Source organism: Pan paniscus, chromosome 19 (assembly GCF_029289425.2).
Source record: "Pan paniscus chromosome 19, NHGRI_mPanPan1-v2.0_pri, whole genome shotgun sequence".
NCBI lineage: Eukaryota > Metazoa > Chordata > Mammalia > Primates > Hominidae > Pan > Pan paniscus.
Genome location: NC_073268.2, coordinates 31,544,099 through 31,561,374, shown reverse-complemented (window position 1 = coordinate 31,561,374; position 17,276 = coordinate 31,544,099). Strand labels below are relative to the sequence as shown.

The following is a 17,276-nucleotide window of genomic DNA, read 5'->3' as shown; positions in this document are numbered from 1 at the left end:
AAGTTATGGAGAGAAAAAGTCTGTGTTAGAGGGAAATTAATATGAATTTAATTGTCATTTGAACATAAAATTATAGAAATTATAAAGTCTTTTTAAATACACACACACACACCCTATAGTTTTTACTTCAGAACTTAGCCATGAGATAAATACAAATTCACCAGCTTGCAAAATGAACATGTTGGATCTAAACAGTGGTTTTTATCTGAAGAGAAAAATAACAGCAGATTTAAAGCAGACAGAAGAGAAAAATAGCGAAAAAGAATTTAGGAACAACATAGTTTGCAGGTCAAACTTAGGGCTCTTTTTCTCTAATGTAAGTGTGTACAAAGACCATATTCCATTTTACATAAACTCTGGCAAGTAGAGGTGTCATAAAACCTACGGAGTGTTCAAAAGGAGGTCATTCTCCTTGTTTTCTCCTCATTAGATTATGTCTCACTTTTTTTCTGAAGAGGGGGAACTGAGCTGTGGCCTCGGGTTTTTTGTGTGGTGGTTTGATGTGTGCTGCTTGTGGCCAGACCCCACAATGTGTCACCACTAAGTTGTTTCACCCTCTTACATGTCTCAGTTTCTCTCTCCAGAGGTCTAAGACTTCTGAGAGGGTTCAAAATGCCGGGTGATCAGTCTTTATACGTGTTTCCTGGATGAGTCTTTTTTTAAAATTAATTTTTGTTGGAGATTTCCCTGTGGGGTTGTTGTATGTCTTGGGGGTCAACCCCCCAGACACTCCCACAAGGCCCCTGGTCACCCAGGGGCACCTTTCAGCTGGGAGGAGCAAATGCCCTTTCTCTTCAGAGCTGAGAAAACTCAGTCTCTCATTTATCTATGAAAACAACAGTTCAGTTCCTCATGTAAATGTACACAGACAAGCCGAATTGAGATTAATTTTGGGAGACAAAGTAATAGACAAGACCTCTTAGAATGCATCTCCGAACTAGAATTAGGCTCCTTAAACAACAACTTCCTAGGAGAGAAAAAATAAACAACAGCCAAGGGCATTTCCTGTAGACTGTGTTCAGCCACCCCTACTTTGTAGCTCTCATCCACCATTACACACATCAAGGTCAAATCCTCTCACAGTACAAGATAACCTCTGGTACCCCCAAAGCCAAAGAAGTCAGGTCATGTAATACAGAAAAACAGACCTTTAGACCTAAGAAAAATCTGCCTATGACTCTTGAAACTCAACAAAGAAAACAGAACACCCCAAAAGGGGTGACTGGAATCTTTGTTCTGAATTCTTTTAAAGGGTTCAAGTCATTAGAAGCCTCCTCTAGATTTTTTGGTACTGTAGATAGCAAAGGGGCAAGGAGGTATGGGGTGGAAGAAAAGTAAATGAAAGAACTTTTTTTTTTTTTTTTAAGACAGGAAGTAAACACAGAAACCAAATGCATTTTTTAACTCTTTTATAGTTGTGAGGAATTTTAGTCAAATTAGAGAGGTTTTGTTACCCATAATTTGGAATTTTCACTTGGATTTGATCAAGTCATGTAAAGCTGGTCAAATCTGATGGAAGAAAGACTGGAACAAACAACAACAACAAAAACCCAACAATATGATCACTGAGTGTTCTAATGGAGAAAAAATTAAGACCAGCTGGTTGTTGAACTTTAGCCAAGACAAAACTCCAATTCAGTTATTTACCTAGGGATGGGTCTGAGGCTGAAGACTGCTTTCAACCATCCTAGAAGCAGGAAAAAAGCCTCAAACTCCTCTTCCCTGCCGAGAGTGAGCTCAAACTCCATAAAGGAGTTACCTGCCTTCCATCGTCCTGTAAACAGGAAATCTTGCCTTCCTTGTTGGGAGCAAGTAAACTCCAAAACAAACAAACAAACAAAACAAAAGAGGGAGGAGTTGTACAGCAAAATAAACTTTAGTTCTTGACTAAATTTGGGGAGATCAGGGATTCTCTGGAGGGGGTGCTCGCAGACTTCAGTAAATTGTCCTATTGGTTTGAGCCATAAAGTTAGCTCATGCTGGTACCAAGCACCGACAAGAGATTTGTCAAAGGTCAGGGGCATCTCTACTCAGAATCCCTTTATGGTTACCAAAATGTGAACCCCAAAAATCTGAGACAGGTCTCAGTTGATTTTTGTGTGTGTGGTTGTGTGTGTGTGTGTGTGTGTGTGTGTGTGTGTTTTGTCAGTTAATTTAGAAAGTTTATTTTGTCAAGGTTGAGGATATGTGTCCATGACACAGTCTCAGGAGGCTCTGATGACATATGCCCAAGGTGGTAGGGGCACAGTGTGTTTTTGCATATTTTAGGGAGACATGAGACAGCAATCAATATGTATAAGATGTACATTGGTTCCATCTGGAAAGGGGACAACTTGAGGTGAAGGCGGGACAACTCAAAGTGCGGAGGGGGCTTCCAGATCATAGGTAGGTAAGAGACGAGTGGTTGTATTCTACTGAGTTTCTGATTAGCTTCTCCAAGTGAGGCAATCAAATATGTATTTATCTCAGTAGAGGGGTGACTTTGAATAGAATGGGAGGCAGGTTTGTCCTAAGCAGTTCCCAGTTTGGCTTTTTCCTTTAGTTTAGTATTTTGGGGTCCCAAGGTTTATTTTCCTTTTACAGTATAACAGCCTGTTTCATCAAATGCCTGTCATTGCCCCTTTAGGTGGTTTATTATTATTTTTTAATTCATCATTCAACTTGAAGGTCGCTTATGTTGTTCCACTTGTACATGAATTCATAGAAACCATGAGTACTGGGTGTTGGGTCAGACCACAACTGTTCACTGTGGGAAGCCTTTACTTCTGTCTCACCTCTGTGCCATTTCTCCCCTAGATCCACCCTGATTTCAGCGGGCGTTCCTGGGTCTTGTATGCACTAGGTGCCCTCAATGCTTGGCAACTGGAATGGGTTAGCCTGGAGGCATTTAGGCTGTCCTTCTACAACCACAGAAGAGCCATCACTGGCAGAGAGATCCTTGGTGCAGTTAAGCAGAGATCTTCTCAGAAGAGCTTTTGAATAAATGAAGTTGTTCAGAATGGCCTTGTTAAAATGACTCACTTGTCAAAAAACTAGATGTTTTGGAAGGCTGGGTTGGAAGACAAGATGTCTGAGAAGCTGTCCTGCTGCATGAGGAGTTTCATTGCTACACACCTAGTCTCTGGGTCCTGTGTTTTTGGCCTCCAGCTTACTTCGTGAACATAATAAAGGAAAGGCATTTTCTCTTGTGCATGCTATGTGTGCATGTGTGTATGTACTTGTTGTCTATGGCTATTAATTTCTTATATATACTACTCCCGTTTTGCGCCTACCCATTGTATTCTTTGAAGGACACAACTAGATCGATTACACTGTATACCCATCATCTCTCCCCACTCCAGACTGAGGGTGGAGACTGCTACACTAGAATGAACTGAGATCACAAAGGATTGGGGGCAAGTTGGGGGGCACGTATGTGGGGGTATTAATCCAGGGAGAGGGGAGCTTGAAAGTAGACAGTATTGCCCAAACTTGCAGTGTAATGAGGACTGCTGCCAGCTTCTGGCTTTCTCCCTATCCACCTGTGCCTGCCTCTCCAACCTTAGCCCCCAACCTTTGCTTTGGCCGTAATTTTCCCTTTTACCTGGCTTGTGTAGATTGCTATGGCTCTTGACAGTGTTGAGACATTGTTTAGACTCCTATGAGGAAAGACAATTTTTAAAATTTAAGCACCTCTGCCATGATTTATAGGAACTAAAGCAAAAGGTATCTGCTTGCTCTTTGAGTATAAGAATTGTGGCATTGGGGCTGGGCACGGTGGCTCACGCCTGTAATCCCAGCACTTTGGGAGGCCAAGGCGGGCAGATAATGAGGTCACGAGATCGAGATCAGCCTGCCAACATGGTGAAACCCTGTCTCTACTAAAAATACAAAAATTAGCTTGGTGTGGTGGCACGTGCTTGTAATCCCAGCTACTCAGGAGGCTGAGGTAGGAGAATTGCTTGAACCCAGGAAGCAGAGGTTGCAGTGAGCCGAGATCGCGCCACTGCATTCCAGCCTAGTGATGGAGTGAGATTCTGTCTCCAAAAAAAAAAAAGAATTGTGGCAGTGGCATTGATTATCTATGATGTAGCACTTATATATAATAATGTGTGTAATAAGTGTACAAGTGTCAAATGTATAATCTGGTCCCAACTGCAGAAAAAAGACAATTATAATAGTATGATAAAATCAAGGGCAGGCATGGTGGCTCACGTCTGTAATCCCTGTACTTTGGGAGGCAGAGGTGGGCGGATCGCTTGAGCTCAGGGATTGGAGACCAGCCTGGGCAACATGGTGAAACCTCGTCTCTATTAAAAATAGAACAATTAGCTGGGTGTGGTGGCATGCGCCAGTAATCCCAGCTACTTGGGAGTCTGAGACAGGAGAATCGCTTGAGCCCAGGAAGCAGAGGTGGCAGCGAGCCGAGATTGCACCATTGCACTCCGGCCTTGGCCATGGGAGTGAAACCCTGTCTCAAAAAAAAAAAAAAAAAATCACGGTAAGGAGCAAAAGGGATAAATGGGATGATATGCTGTAGATAGGGGTGGGTGGGGGGCCTGGGGGAAGCCTGGGTAGGTGACATGAAGGAGAAGGTCTTAAGAATGGAGAAGGGTTCTGGGCTAAGGAAAAAGCCTGAGCAAAGGCCCTGAGGCAGGCAGGACAGTTCTTGGATTAATTGGAGAAACTAAATGAAGCTGGGACAGCTGGGCTGTAGCAAGCAAGGAAGAAATACAATAGGAGATGAAGCTGGAGGAAAAGACTGGGGCCATGTGATGGAGGGCTTGGGTTTTACCTGGGTACAGAGGGACACCACTGAAGAATTTTAACTGGAGAATTGACATTTTACTTAGGTGTTTTGTTTTCAGACAGAGTCTTTCTATGTTGCCCAGGCTGGTCTTAAGCTCCTGGGCTCAAGCCATCCTTCTGCCTTGACCTCCCAAGTAGCCTGGATTATAGGCATGTACCAATGTACCTGGCTTTATTTTGTTGTTGTTGTTGTTGTTTTTAGTTGAGATACAACCTACAGTAAAGTGTACAAACCTTAAGCACACCACAAAGTTCTACATATGTATACCAGATTAAGATACAGAATGGCCCCATCACTGACTTAGTTTTTAGACCTCTGTTGCCGCTGTGTCAATAATGGATCACGAAGTGTGGAAATGAGAAGATTATTTAGAAATGTTCCATGTCAGTTTCGTAGAAAGGTGATGGTGATCCAGTTGAGTGTGAAAATGGAGAGAAGTGAGAAATTTGAAATGAATTTTGGAGAGAGAATAGAACGTGCTCATGGAATGAATATGAGCGTGTAGAAAAAAGTGCTGATTCCTAGGTTTGGAGCTTGGGCATTGTGGGAAACAGCCATGCAATCTACAGAGATGGAGAAGACTAAACACAGGAGAGGTGTTTTGGGGAGAGGAAGAAATTGAGAATTCCATTCTGGACATGCTCATTGTGAAATACCTATGAAACCTGCAAGTGAAGACGTGGAATAGATAGGACTGGGCCCAAAATACAAATCTGGGAGCCATCAGCATCAAAAGGCAATGTATAGATCAGCAGGAATGGATGAGATTACCCAGGAAGATGGGGTAAAAAAGGAAAAGAGAAAACTATCCAGGAAAAAGACTGAAAAATTCTAATATTTAAAATCAGATAGTGGAGGAGCCAACAAAGGAAACCAAGGATAAATCTAAGAAAATCAGGAGAGGGTGGTGTCATGGAAGCCAAGAGGGACAACATGGTCAGACTGGTGTTCACAATCCTGGTGGGAATGTGAGGATATTTATGTCCATTTGGTGACATGGGGGTCATGGTGATCTTGAGAAGTCAACTCAGTGGAGCACAGTGGGTATCAGCGAGATTTGAGCAGGTTGAAGAGAGAACGGGAAGTAGTTAGTAGAGACAGCTTTTTTTTTTCTTATGGTGTTGAGATGAAAGGTGAAATCTAGTTTGAAAGAGAAGAGAGACACAGGCTGGTAACTGGAGAGTCACTTGGTATATAGAGATTTTTAAGATGAGGGATACTAGATTTTAATTGTTCATTGGTGGGAATTCTCTAGGATAGAGGGAGATATTAATCCAGAAGAAAGTAGAGAAAGCCAAAGGACCTTGAGAAAGTAAAGGGAGATGAGATACAGAGTAGAGGTGAAAGAGAAGATAGATACAAATTTTGGAAGGTTTAGATGTTTGGTGATGAAAACACGGAGTTGATACCTATTTCTTTTTTCTTTTCTAAATGGTACAAGTAAAGCAGAATAGGGGCATAGGAGGTTTAAAGATTAGATATGAAGTTGTTTGAGGGAGTAAGTGAGAGTTGGACACTTACGGACAGATGGATGACTAGGAATAAGTGCCTGTTTGAGATTTGTGATCATGAATCAAAAGCAAAGCCAGTCTTGGGTGACTTTCCCTAACTATGTGCTCCAGTGCCAGCATGGAGAACACGGAGTTTGGGTTCTGCCAAGAGAGCTGGGAAGGAGAGAAGAGCAAGAGAGCAACTCCGTGGTGGCCTATGTGATCCAGGCCAGATGGTAGGACCAGAGGGTGAGAGGAGTGAGAATGGCATGGAGCTCAAGAGAAGCACAGAAGATGTCAGGCCTGTAAACAGAGGCTCCAAGAAGGAATTTCTCTCCCCAGCAATCTTCAACGTTAGCTCACAGATGAGGGCACTTGCTTTAGAAGCAGTGGTGACACCCAGCGACCACTCTTTGAAGTGCACCTTCTTGGTTTTAGGTTGTCAGCAGATCCGAAGTGTGTGTTTTTTTCCACTTGGGAGGCATCAGAGCCCTCACCATTCTCTCCATGGTTCTCTCTTGCAGGATTCTGTCCCATTGGTCCTGGACATTTCAAGGGGATGGAGAGGCTGCTGCTTAGGGGGGTAACTAGAAGTGGACTGAAGGCAATCTGGGGGCTGTTAGCTCCAGACCCCAGACCTGGGCTTCTCTGCTAGGTTCCTGCTGTCCTGAGACAGATCCTGAATCCTGGGATGGCTTTGGGTATTCTAAAGCCCTGCTTGGGTTTAGAAAAATGCCAGGTAGTGACATAATCCTCTTCCAGCCCACAGTTGTCCTGGGGAAATACCATCCTGGCTGACCCAGAACTGTGTGAGGACTCTCTTCTCAGCACCACCTCCCGCAAGTTGACTGTTGCTGGGGTTCTAAGAGGGTTCCACTGTCTCCAGCTCCACTTGACCCAAGCACTGGGATCTGGCTTAGTCTAAAGAGAAACGCAGATTCCTCCCAAAGTCCTGTCAGTCATCAGAGGTACTGGGCATGACTTCTGGGCCAAGAAGTTGGGTGTCCCTTAGTTAGAGGGTATAGGGAAATACAAAGAGGACCAAGACAGGGCAGCCCCTTTGCAGCAACCTAAGGCACTTTTACTGTTCTGATCAATTACCCTGTACCAGGACATGCTGTTTCCCTTCCACTTTAAGAGGTTAGTAAATCAGGTTTGAGTTCAAACACAAGAGGGTCACTGAGGCATGGGGTAGGTGAGGGAGGTGGTTTCTAAGGTGGTCAAGAAATGGAGGAAGACTGTTTCTGACTCACCTCTATCCCTCTTCCCCATCTCTTATCTCACACTCCCCAGTTTGAACTGGACTTTGTACTTAGGGCAGCCTGGTGTCGTGGAAGGAGCCTGTGCTGAACTTGCAGTCGGGTCATCCCCTGGCCACATACCTGCTTCCACATCTGTAAAATGGTGATGTGGTGATGGCACATGGTTATGGTGAAAAATTAAACAATGTACATGAAAGTGTTTCTTACACCAACACAATGCTTTGGTTTAAGGCATTACTATTAGATATTTATACCAAGGCAGATTTCACAGACATTAAGGAAAAAGAAAAAAGTTTTATGGCAATGAAATTCCATCAGAGGTGTACCAGGCCCTGGGGGAACTCATCAGAGGCAAAGTGACCACTGATGTCTTTTCCAAGACTGAGAGAACACAGAAAGAGGTGGGTAAAGGAGAAGATCCACCACTTGGAGTCAGACAGACTTAGCTTCTCATCCTGTATTTGCCAGTTACTAGTTGTGGCATCTCACACAAGTTCTTGAACTTCCCAGATGCTCAGTGTACCCCTGTATAAAGTGGAGATAATTCCTCCCCGCTGACCTGTTGAGACAATTAAATGAAGCGCTGCCTGTAAAGCACCTTAAATAGAGTATGCACTCAGTGAATATGGTATCATGAAAATGAGTTAATTCAGGTCATCCCAAACTAAATATTTTGGACATATATTATGGGCCAGGCACCAGGCTAGGTGGTGGGTGATTTTGTCTTATAACACAGCTTTTCAGATAGACAGTTCTAGTTCAAATCCTAGATTTACCACTTACCAGCTGTAGAAATGTATTTAACTTCTTCGAGCCCTAGTTTCTTCCTATATAAAGTGAGGGAGAATAATACCTATTTTGAGAGATTATTGTAATAATTATATAATCTATGCAAGGTGCCTAGCACAGTACCTGGCATGAACAAAGTCTCAAAAATGACAGTGATTGTAATTAATATGATCATGCTGAAAGTTAAAAGTAGGAGATGCTGATGTATCAGATTTAAAGCTGGACACTTAAATAACTTTATTTATAGCATTATATCCATCCTTGAACCAACCTTCTCTGCATTAACTAAAATATGGGATTTACTTCCCCTTATACACATCTACACATCACTCCCAAAATACTTAAAGCAAGATATTTCTATTGGCTGTAAAGAGGGACATGGTAAAATACGGAAATGGGCAAGAGAGGACAGCTGTGTTATCTGTCTTTAAAGCTTTTTCAGGGAAGTCTTTTGAAGATTTTAAGTGTTTTAAGCCTCAATTGCCAGATGCACATGCCCTATGCACATGCCTTTTCCTCTAGGGAAACCCTGTTCAGGTTCTCAATGTCCCCTGGCCCAGCTGCCTTAACTTAGCGCAAATGCAAACTTGCCCTGTATCTCCAGTGGCTCAGAACTGCCCTGCTAGCTCTCAACCCTCCTCCACTCTTTTTCTTTTTCCTTGCTTCCTGGTCCTGCCCCCTCGCTCCAGCCAGACCCACAGCAGTTCTGAGTGTTTGCTCACTTTCACTCCTCCAAGGAGGACGGGCTTTCGCTATGGTCTCTGTCCACGCCCACAGCTTAGAGAAAGCCTGATCAGTGTATACACAACCCCCTTCCTGGCTGGTGGCGCTGTCCTTGGAAAGCCATTTACTAGTCCATAAAAGGGCCTGAACGCTTAAAACAAACATGGACTCGGTCAAACCAGAAATTTAAAATTGCGGCACTTTAATTCAGGTCAACCTTCGTTCTCTTTCCAATTCTGGTGCCTTACCCTGTCTGAGTGTTTCCCATGTGCTTAACCCTCCTGCCTCCCAGTGGCTGCCACACCCCAGCGAGCCTGTTGGTGCTAGGTGTGGGTCGAGAGTTCCCATCCCCGCTGTAGAATGACAGTGATGATAGCTAAGCTTTATTTTCACTCCATGCACAGTGCTTACTGAGCACTAAGATCCAGGCACTGTTCTAGATATTGGGGGTCAGCAGAGAACATGACAATAAAGTCCCTGCCCTTATGGAGCTTATATTCTGGAATGGGAGAAGTCATAAATATATCGCGCAGTGTCAGGTAGTGATACATGCCATTCAGAAATCCAATGCAGGCAGGACATGGTGGCTCATGCCTATAATCCCAGCACTTTGGGAGGCCGAGGTGGGCGGATCACTTGAGCCCAGCAGTTCGAGACCAGCCTGGGCAACATAGGGAGACCCCGTCTCTACATACACACACAAAAATTAGCTGAGTATATGTTGGGGGAAAGGCTTATGGGGTGCCTGTATAAACTGGCTGTAAAAATATGGGACAGTAGGTTGTGAAAAGCCACAAGAGGCCTCTGAGGAGGAAAGCCTTCTTATCGCCATTATGTTCCCATGCTCTGAGCGAGACTTGCTCTCTTATCCATAAACACTGTGTTCAAGAAAAAAGACCCTCCTTTGAAACATTAGAATGTGGCCAGATGTACAGGCTGCTAGTTAAACCCACTCCCACTAACTACTCTCCAATAAGTTAAAGATACACTGTTTGAGCACAAAGGAGATTCATTTAAACCACCACTGCTATAGATTACACGTATGACGCACTGCCTCCCTTTCACTGTTTCGCTCTCAACATCTGCTTCTTAGTTCTAAGTGACTGTACTCAATAAATAGTGCGGAGACCAGAGCTCTGAGCCTTTTACAGCCTCCATTTTACAATTGTCCCCCTGGCCCACACTCTTTATGCACTCTTAACCTGTATCTTCTCATTCCTTCGTCGCCACCGGACTTTGGGTACCGTACGGGTGGTGTTGAGGCTGGTCTCCAACAGGTATGGTTGCATGCACCTGTGGTCCCAGTTACGTGAGAGGCTGAGGCAGGAGGATTGCCTGAGCCCAGGAGGTCAAGGCTGCAGTGAGCTGTGATTGCACCACTGCACTCCAGCCTGGGTGGCAGAGCAAGAAAAGAAAAATTCTAAACAAAACAAAACAAAACACCAACCAAACAAAAAAAACCCCACATTTCACAACAGAGCCAGGAGCACATCAATGATGGGAGGTGCTACTTTAGATAGGTTGATCTGGGAAGACTTCTCTGTGGAGGTGACTCTTGTGCAGGTCCCTGAGCAAAAGGAAGGAGGAGCCTTGGGAATAATGGGGGTAAGGATTCCAGGCAGAGGGCACAGCAAATCACTGGAGTAGAATGAGCTTCACATGTTGGAGGAACATCTAGGAGGCCTCATTTTTTTTTTAATGTCATACAGTGATGAGCACTTAAAAATCTGTGATAAAATATATACAACATAAACTTCCCCATTTAAACCATTTTGAAGTATACAGTTCACTGGAATTAAGTACATTCATGCTGTTACGCAGCTATCACCACAATCCATCTCTAGCACTTTTTAATCATCTTCTCAAACTGAAACTCTGTGCCCATCAACAATGACTCCCCCTTCCTCCCTCCCCCAACCTCTGGCAACCACCATTCTACTTTCTAGGTGTTAGCACTTTAAATGTGTCATCTCATTTCATCCTCAAAACAACTGTAGGCCATGAGTTTTACTGTGATCCCCATTCTACAGATGAGGAAACGTAAACTGAGTGAACTGTCTCAGATCACACGGCCATTAAGTGAGGGAAGGAGGTCTCCATTCACAGTGCTTCTGGCTCAGGCTCCTGCTTGTAACTGCCTACCTGGTAGGGGTTTAGGATGTCCTTCTGCCGCCCCTCTGAAAACATAGAGGTGAGTTGAGAGAGTTTCATGTGGATTACAGACAATGTGAGAAGCTTTTCTGGTTGGGACAGGAGGGGGTTTGTTGTACCTCACTGGTCCTGTCTGCCTGGAAGGAAGAGGCTCTTGCCCAGTGACAAGGATTGGGGAGAGAAGGGAGAGTAGGTAACCAACATCTGTCTGCTATTCTCCTTTTCCATCTTTGTCTTCTGAGCTGTCTTTCAAGGGGTATCAGCTGCTCTGAGTGGAGAAGCATGGGCATCTTTATTGCTTGGTGTCCAGTCAACCAGGTAGCACTACCACCACTTATTTATTACTAGGTTATAACACAGTGCTAGGTGCTGCAAAGAGATTCATCCAGGAGCTACGCATGACACAGATACAGCTATGCAACAGATATCAGAAGGAAAAAGCAAAACAAAAGGAAATCAAGATGAGACTAGCCAAAAAATACAGTACTTGAGTTACATCTGGACCAGAGTAAGTCTGTTTTTGATGATGGAGTGTGTGCAAAATTGGGATGGAGTGGCTCTATTTGTTGCAGCTGGAGCCATGACCACCTGTCCTGTTCCAATAACCAGGTTGTTGGAAGAGCTATCAGCTTCCTGGTTTGAGTGGTCTTGCTTTGGTACCAGGAGGCGTTGAGTTTCACTTCCTGCCTTCCCACATATAAGCTGAAAGAGCTCAGGCAAGTTGCCTTACCCTTCCAAGGCTATTTCTTCCTTTGCAAACATAATCATACCTACTTTTTAGGGTTGGTGAGAAGATCAAAAGAGATAAGGTGTGTCGGATGTCTAATCAGTGTTTGCTACATAGTAAGTGCTCAACAAATATTCATTCCTTGCTGAGTAGAGCACGAGTATGCACCCAGTGGCCAGGAGCCAAGCCTTCTTCCTCCTTATCATGGTCAGCACCATTTCTGACCTGCTGGCTTGTCCTCTCTAATCACTGGGTTCAGCTTTCAATTTAGGGACCCTTGTTACACAGTTTGCTGTTCAGACTTAGTGAGGAGAGGCCTTAGCTAGGGGTATTTGAATTTTGGGGAACAATCCAGCAATCATACCTCTTACCTATTTGGGGACAACCTCCTCACATGCAGTATATTGGAAGGCAGGATACTGCCTGTGCCTCACCTCCCACAGTGGAAGCAGACAGGGTGAGGTCCTACCCAGGATTTGGGATCTAGAATGTAGGATAATGGAGAGGGGCACTTAGCCCCTAGAGCCTGCCCAGTTCTTAATCTTGGTCTTCAGTCTCCTGCTGATTCTGTGGGCACCCTCTTGTCCTTTCAACAAGTCCCCTTTCCTCGTGGGACAATAATTTTCTGTTGCTTGCAGTTCAGTCTTGTGCAACACTGAGGTCTTCTCAGATCAATCCTGAGAGAGATTTCAAGGGGCCTTGGGATGTTAGAACAATGGGAGACAGCTGGCTAGAAAAGGTACTGGGCACAACCTTGGTACAACTCTTTCCTCCCAGCAGCAGGTTAGTGGGTGGTTAATTGAGGCATGCATACTGTCAGCTCCAGGCAGTCGCTGAGCTGTTTATTCACTTGTTTATATGTTTGCTTGTTTTTTGGTAAGTGTATGTCTTTTCTACGTGTGCTTCAACCTCCTCAAGATTAAAGCTTTCTTTTACATCTCTTGTACAGAGTCACAGAACCCCAGACCTGGAAGAGGCCACAAGAGATCATGTGGTTTAGCTTCTTACCTCAAGGCCACCAAATGTTTAACCACCCAACACAAATAGAAATAGTTTGTCTCAGAGACTCTCCAAGAAATGGACACATTTAATGTCCCCAGTCACCCATTCCAACGCTGGCTGCTTTGCTTTGAGCCTATTTTCCTTACACAGATTGTAATGCTTGTAGCTTCTTCATGAAAGCACTTCAGAGGATTATAAAATCATCCCTCAGCCTTCTTTTCCCTGAGAGCCAATGGTGGGAAAACCCAGCTACCTACAGGTCCAGGCTCTTACCAAAAGGGTGAGCTGTGAGTGTGTGCACATATGTTGTAGGGGCAATGGGGTAGTGCTGGGTCTGGAAAGCAAGCCTCGGACAGCACCTGCCTCTCCTGCTGACTGTTGCTACTGGTGGACTGTAGGCTGTGTTTTTGAGAGATCTTATTAATTTTTCAGGGAAGCTGGAAATCTAGAATTATAAGTGAGAGTCCTGATTTTTTAAAATGTTGGCAACTAATCTGATTTTTAAAAACCATGAACCAGGCCAGGCATGGTGGCTCACACCTGTAATCCCAGCACTTTGGGAGGCCAAGGCAGGAGGATCACTCGGGGCCAGGTGTTCGAGACCAGCCTGGCCAACATGGTGAAAACCCAGTTCTACTAAAAATACAAAAGTTAGCCAGGCATGGTGGTGCATGCTTATAATCCTAGCTACTCGAGTGGCCGAGGCATGAACTCAGGGGGCAGAGGTTGCAGTGAGCCTGCGGCAGGAGAATAGGGTCTGGAGGCAGGGAACCCAAGGCTGATTCACCCTGAATTCCTAGAACTAAATCAAAAGGAAAACCCCAACTTTCAACACCTAAGTAACAAAAGGACCAGAGGCTACTCCCTTTGCAAACCACCCTGCCTTTCTGCTTGGCAGATAGAAAATTGAAAGTACCTCTGATAGATTGCTTTCCAAAACCAATCAGACATTCGCATAGGAGGGTAACTTTGTAACTTCACTTCAGCCTCTGATTGTGGAAAGCAACCAATTAGACTGATTGCAGGCCACCACTTCATTTGCATGGGGTGAACACCAAGTGCCCAATAGGAAACCTCTAGAGGGTGTTTGGACCCCAGAAAATTCTGTAATGGGGGCTCTGGAGCCCCTATGCTCGGGCCCGCTCCCACCCTGTGGCGTGTGCTTTCATTTTCAATAAATCTCTGCTTTTGTTGCTTCATTCTTTCCTTGCTTAGTGCATTTTGTCTAATTCTTTGTTCAAAATGCCAAGAACCTGGAGACCCTCCACCGGTAACATATTTTGGTGAGCCAGCCAAAAGGTAAGCCCAAAGTTTGGGGTTTATTTTTCTCCTTTCTGCTCCATACAGGGTAATCTCTCTGTCTCTCTCCCTCTCTCCCTCTCTGTCTCTCTCTCTCTCTCTCTGTCTCTCTCTCTCTCTCTCTCTCTCTCTGTTTTCCTTTGCAACTCGGGTCCCTTGGTGAGCAGTGCCTAAGCATGGAGGCAACTCTAGGTTTCTGGCTGTGGCAGGTGAACTGAAAGGGTTTTCCATGTGGAGGCACCTAACTGCCACCGCCTGGTTTGCTTAGGGGACCTGGGTATTTTTCCTTTCTTTCTTTTTCAGTCTTTCAGTGGCTGTTTCCTAGCAGCTCCTTGGTAATTGAGGGCAACTGGCTGGGACCACTCTCCAGTGTTGCCTGAAGGCAAAGGAGTGAATGGGGATAATTGCCCTGCCCAGAAGCAGGAAGGACTCTTCTATCTTTTCTGGTTGTGGTCCCTGATCGCTACATGTGGCACGGCTTGGGGCGAACTCACAAGTGTTTCAGGCGACTTAAACCTTTTCTTATGCTAAATTCTTCCCTTCTCCTACTCGACTGGCTAAGGGCAAAAGAAACCCACTCAGCCTCCAGTTCCTGTCATTAAAGTTCATGGCTATCTCTAGTGGAATGAAGAGCATGGGAAATTGTGGCCTTAACAAATGATAAGAGTGCTGTAAGTCCAGGCCTTCATCCAAGGATAAAAGGAAAGCTCATAGTAGGCCATGACCTCTGGAGGGAAAACATGCAAAGTGGCACTGGTGCCCATCTATGGTCAGAGACATCTGACACTCTAAGATTGGACCCCAAAGCGGGACACTCTGGGGGATCCTCTGGACCACAACCTCTCCAAAGAGAACGCCATCGGCAGAGGTTCTTAGGCCTAGTACTAAGCCCTCGTTAGAATTTTCTCTTGCAGTTGCGGTACTGTTTGGCCCCAATATTGTTTGGAATCTGGAGTTTGCTGTTGAATGGGAAAGTAGGATGGAGTTGCATGTATCCAGGCTTTAGTGCTGCTGTCCTAAGCAGGGTTGGGTCTGGTTAATATGTGATGCTCTCCTTTGGTGCTGTTTGGCCCCAGTGTTCTTTGGAATCTGGGGCGGTCTGGCCTTTAAAAATCAAACTGCTTTACCTGAAATTTTGGTTCATGGCCTTCATTGGATTACCTATTGGGGCAAACAAAGTAAAACTGGCGAGCTTGTATTGCTATCTCATGGCTAGGATTCCAAGGTAAAAGGTATTGGATCTTCATTTATTTGTGTGTATACATGTCTAGATGTGTTTATTTGTATGTATGCTTATTGTTATATGTTGTGTCTACCAAACTGGCTTGTAAGTAAAAGAGCCCTCATAAATTAAATAAATAAGTTTAAGCAATGTTCAAGTTCACGTGACTTAAGTATAACTTTACTAAACAAGCTGCTTTTAAAATTATTGGTAAAATAAAAATAGAAATGCCTTCAGAGCTGTCAGCATACACTTTTGTCTGGATTTTATATTTGTCTCTGCTAGATATTTTGAGGTGTCCAGGTTTGGCATAGAAAGTTATAAAACTATAAACCCAGCAAAAACAAAGTGATCTTGGTTTGCGTGCCCTTTTTATTGACAAACATGAGTAATTTAATGTTGTCAGCTAAATCTTGTGATTTATTAGCAAAAATACCTACGTATTTAACTTTGAGACTCTTACTTAGGTTTAGGTGAGCACCTGATGTTCACTGGCTATTCAAAACGTAGTTAACAAGGAAATAACTAACTTTAAATGATAGCATCTAATATCTCAGTTTACAGAAGTTATCTAGATAAATGTAAGTGAAAGAATTGAGTATATGTAAATGGGATAAATGTTTTATGTAAATGTTTTGTGTAAATTAAAATCTTAAAATTATTTTTGATGCTCGTTGAATATGTGGGTCATTTCCAATTAAGAAAGGGTTGTGATATGGGGAAATATATTTTTAAAAACTGTGGGATTGTTCTTATCTATAAATGCCCATGTCTGATCGTTCAAGATTTCTTGCTTTTTAGTGTTTTGCTAAAGTTTTAGGTTACTAAGGACAAAATGTGCCAAAAAAGTTTGTGATATTAGTGAGAAAAATAATAATTTTGTCTAATTCAGAAGTTATCTAAAAGTTAGTTCAAATTACAGATTTGAAAAAGTTGTTTATGAAACAATGTAGTAAGGAACCAGTAAGTAGGGAAGAAACATGTGGAAAAGTTTAGATAATAAAATATTATTTAAAACCTCATAGAGAATTGGAGAAATTTGGCTAATTAACATTTTCATAGTTAAAACTCTTAGTCTTGATTAAAGTAAAATAAGAAATATTGTAAAAAAAAGCATTGGCAGTTTGGCAATTCTTTTTTAATATAGTTAAGCTGTGTTTTTCTGTGTGGAGTCAAATTTCACATACATGCTTGCATTGCTTCATACTATGTTTACTGTTTTGCATGGATAGTGCTGGCACTGGAGTACTTACTGATTATGTGCCTAGAGTGATTTTTTTTTTTTTGATGGAATCTAGCTCTGTCACCGAGGCTGGAGTGCAGTGGCATGATCTCGGCTCACTGTAACCTCTGCCTCTTGGGTTCAAGCTATTCTCCTGCCACAGCCTCCTGAGTAGCTGGGATTACGGGTGTGTGCCACCATGCCTGGTTAATTTTTGTATTTTTTAGTAGAGCTGGGGTTTCACCATGTTGGCCAGGCTGGTCTTGAACTCCTGACCTCAAGTGATCCACCTGCCTTGGCCTCCCACAGTGCTGGGATTACAGGCGTGAAGCACCACGGCTGGCTGAGAGTGTATTTCTTGATTGCACAGGATATATGGTGATATTGGTGAGCTTAAGGGAACTGAATTGTATATCAGGAATAAAATATTCATTATGTGGGTTTTTTTTTGAGGGGAGCTCTGGGTAACACTGCTGCCTCCCGGGTAGATTGAGTAGGAGAAATTTAGGGTTGGTTTCCTGTTTATTTGTTTGTGCTTCTAATTTTTATTTGTTTGCTGTTTACGCTCCTCTGGGCTTTGCTTATGTATGCATATATATA

At 43.7% G+C, this 17,276-nt stretch overlaps 1 protein-coding gene across 3 annotated transcripts in view; it reads left to right on the top strand.

Moving 5' to 3' along the window:
* The window catches only part of LOC129394401 (histone H2A.N), a 50,048-nt gene extending 46,858 nt beyond the window's left edge, over positions 1–3,190 (top strand). For all 3 annotated transcript variants that reach the window (XR_008621646.2, XR_008621645.2, XM_055101299.2), the window contains one exon: positions 2,797–3,190. Coding sequence is in view for 1 of the 3 variants with exons in the window: in XM_055101299.2 (XP_054957274.1) it covers positions 2,797–2,979 (183 nt within the window). In the remaining 2 variants the exon portion in view is untranslated. The remainder of the gene's footprint in view (positions 1–2,796) is intronic.
* The last annotated feature ends 14,086 nt before the right edge of the window (positions 3,191–17,276 follow it).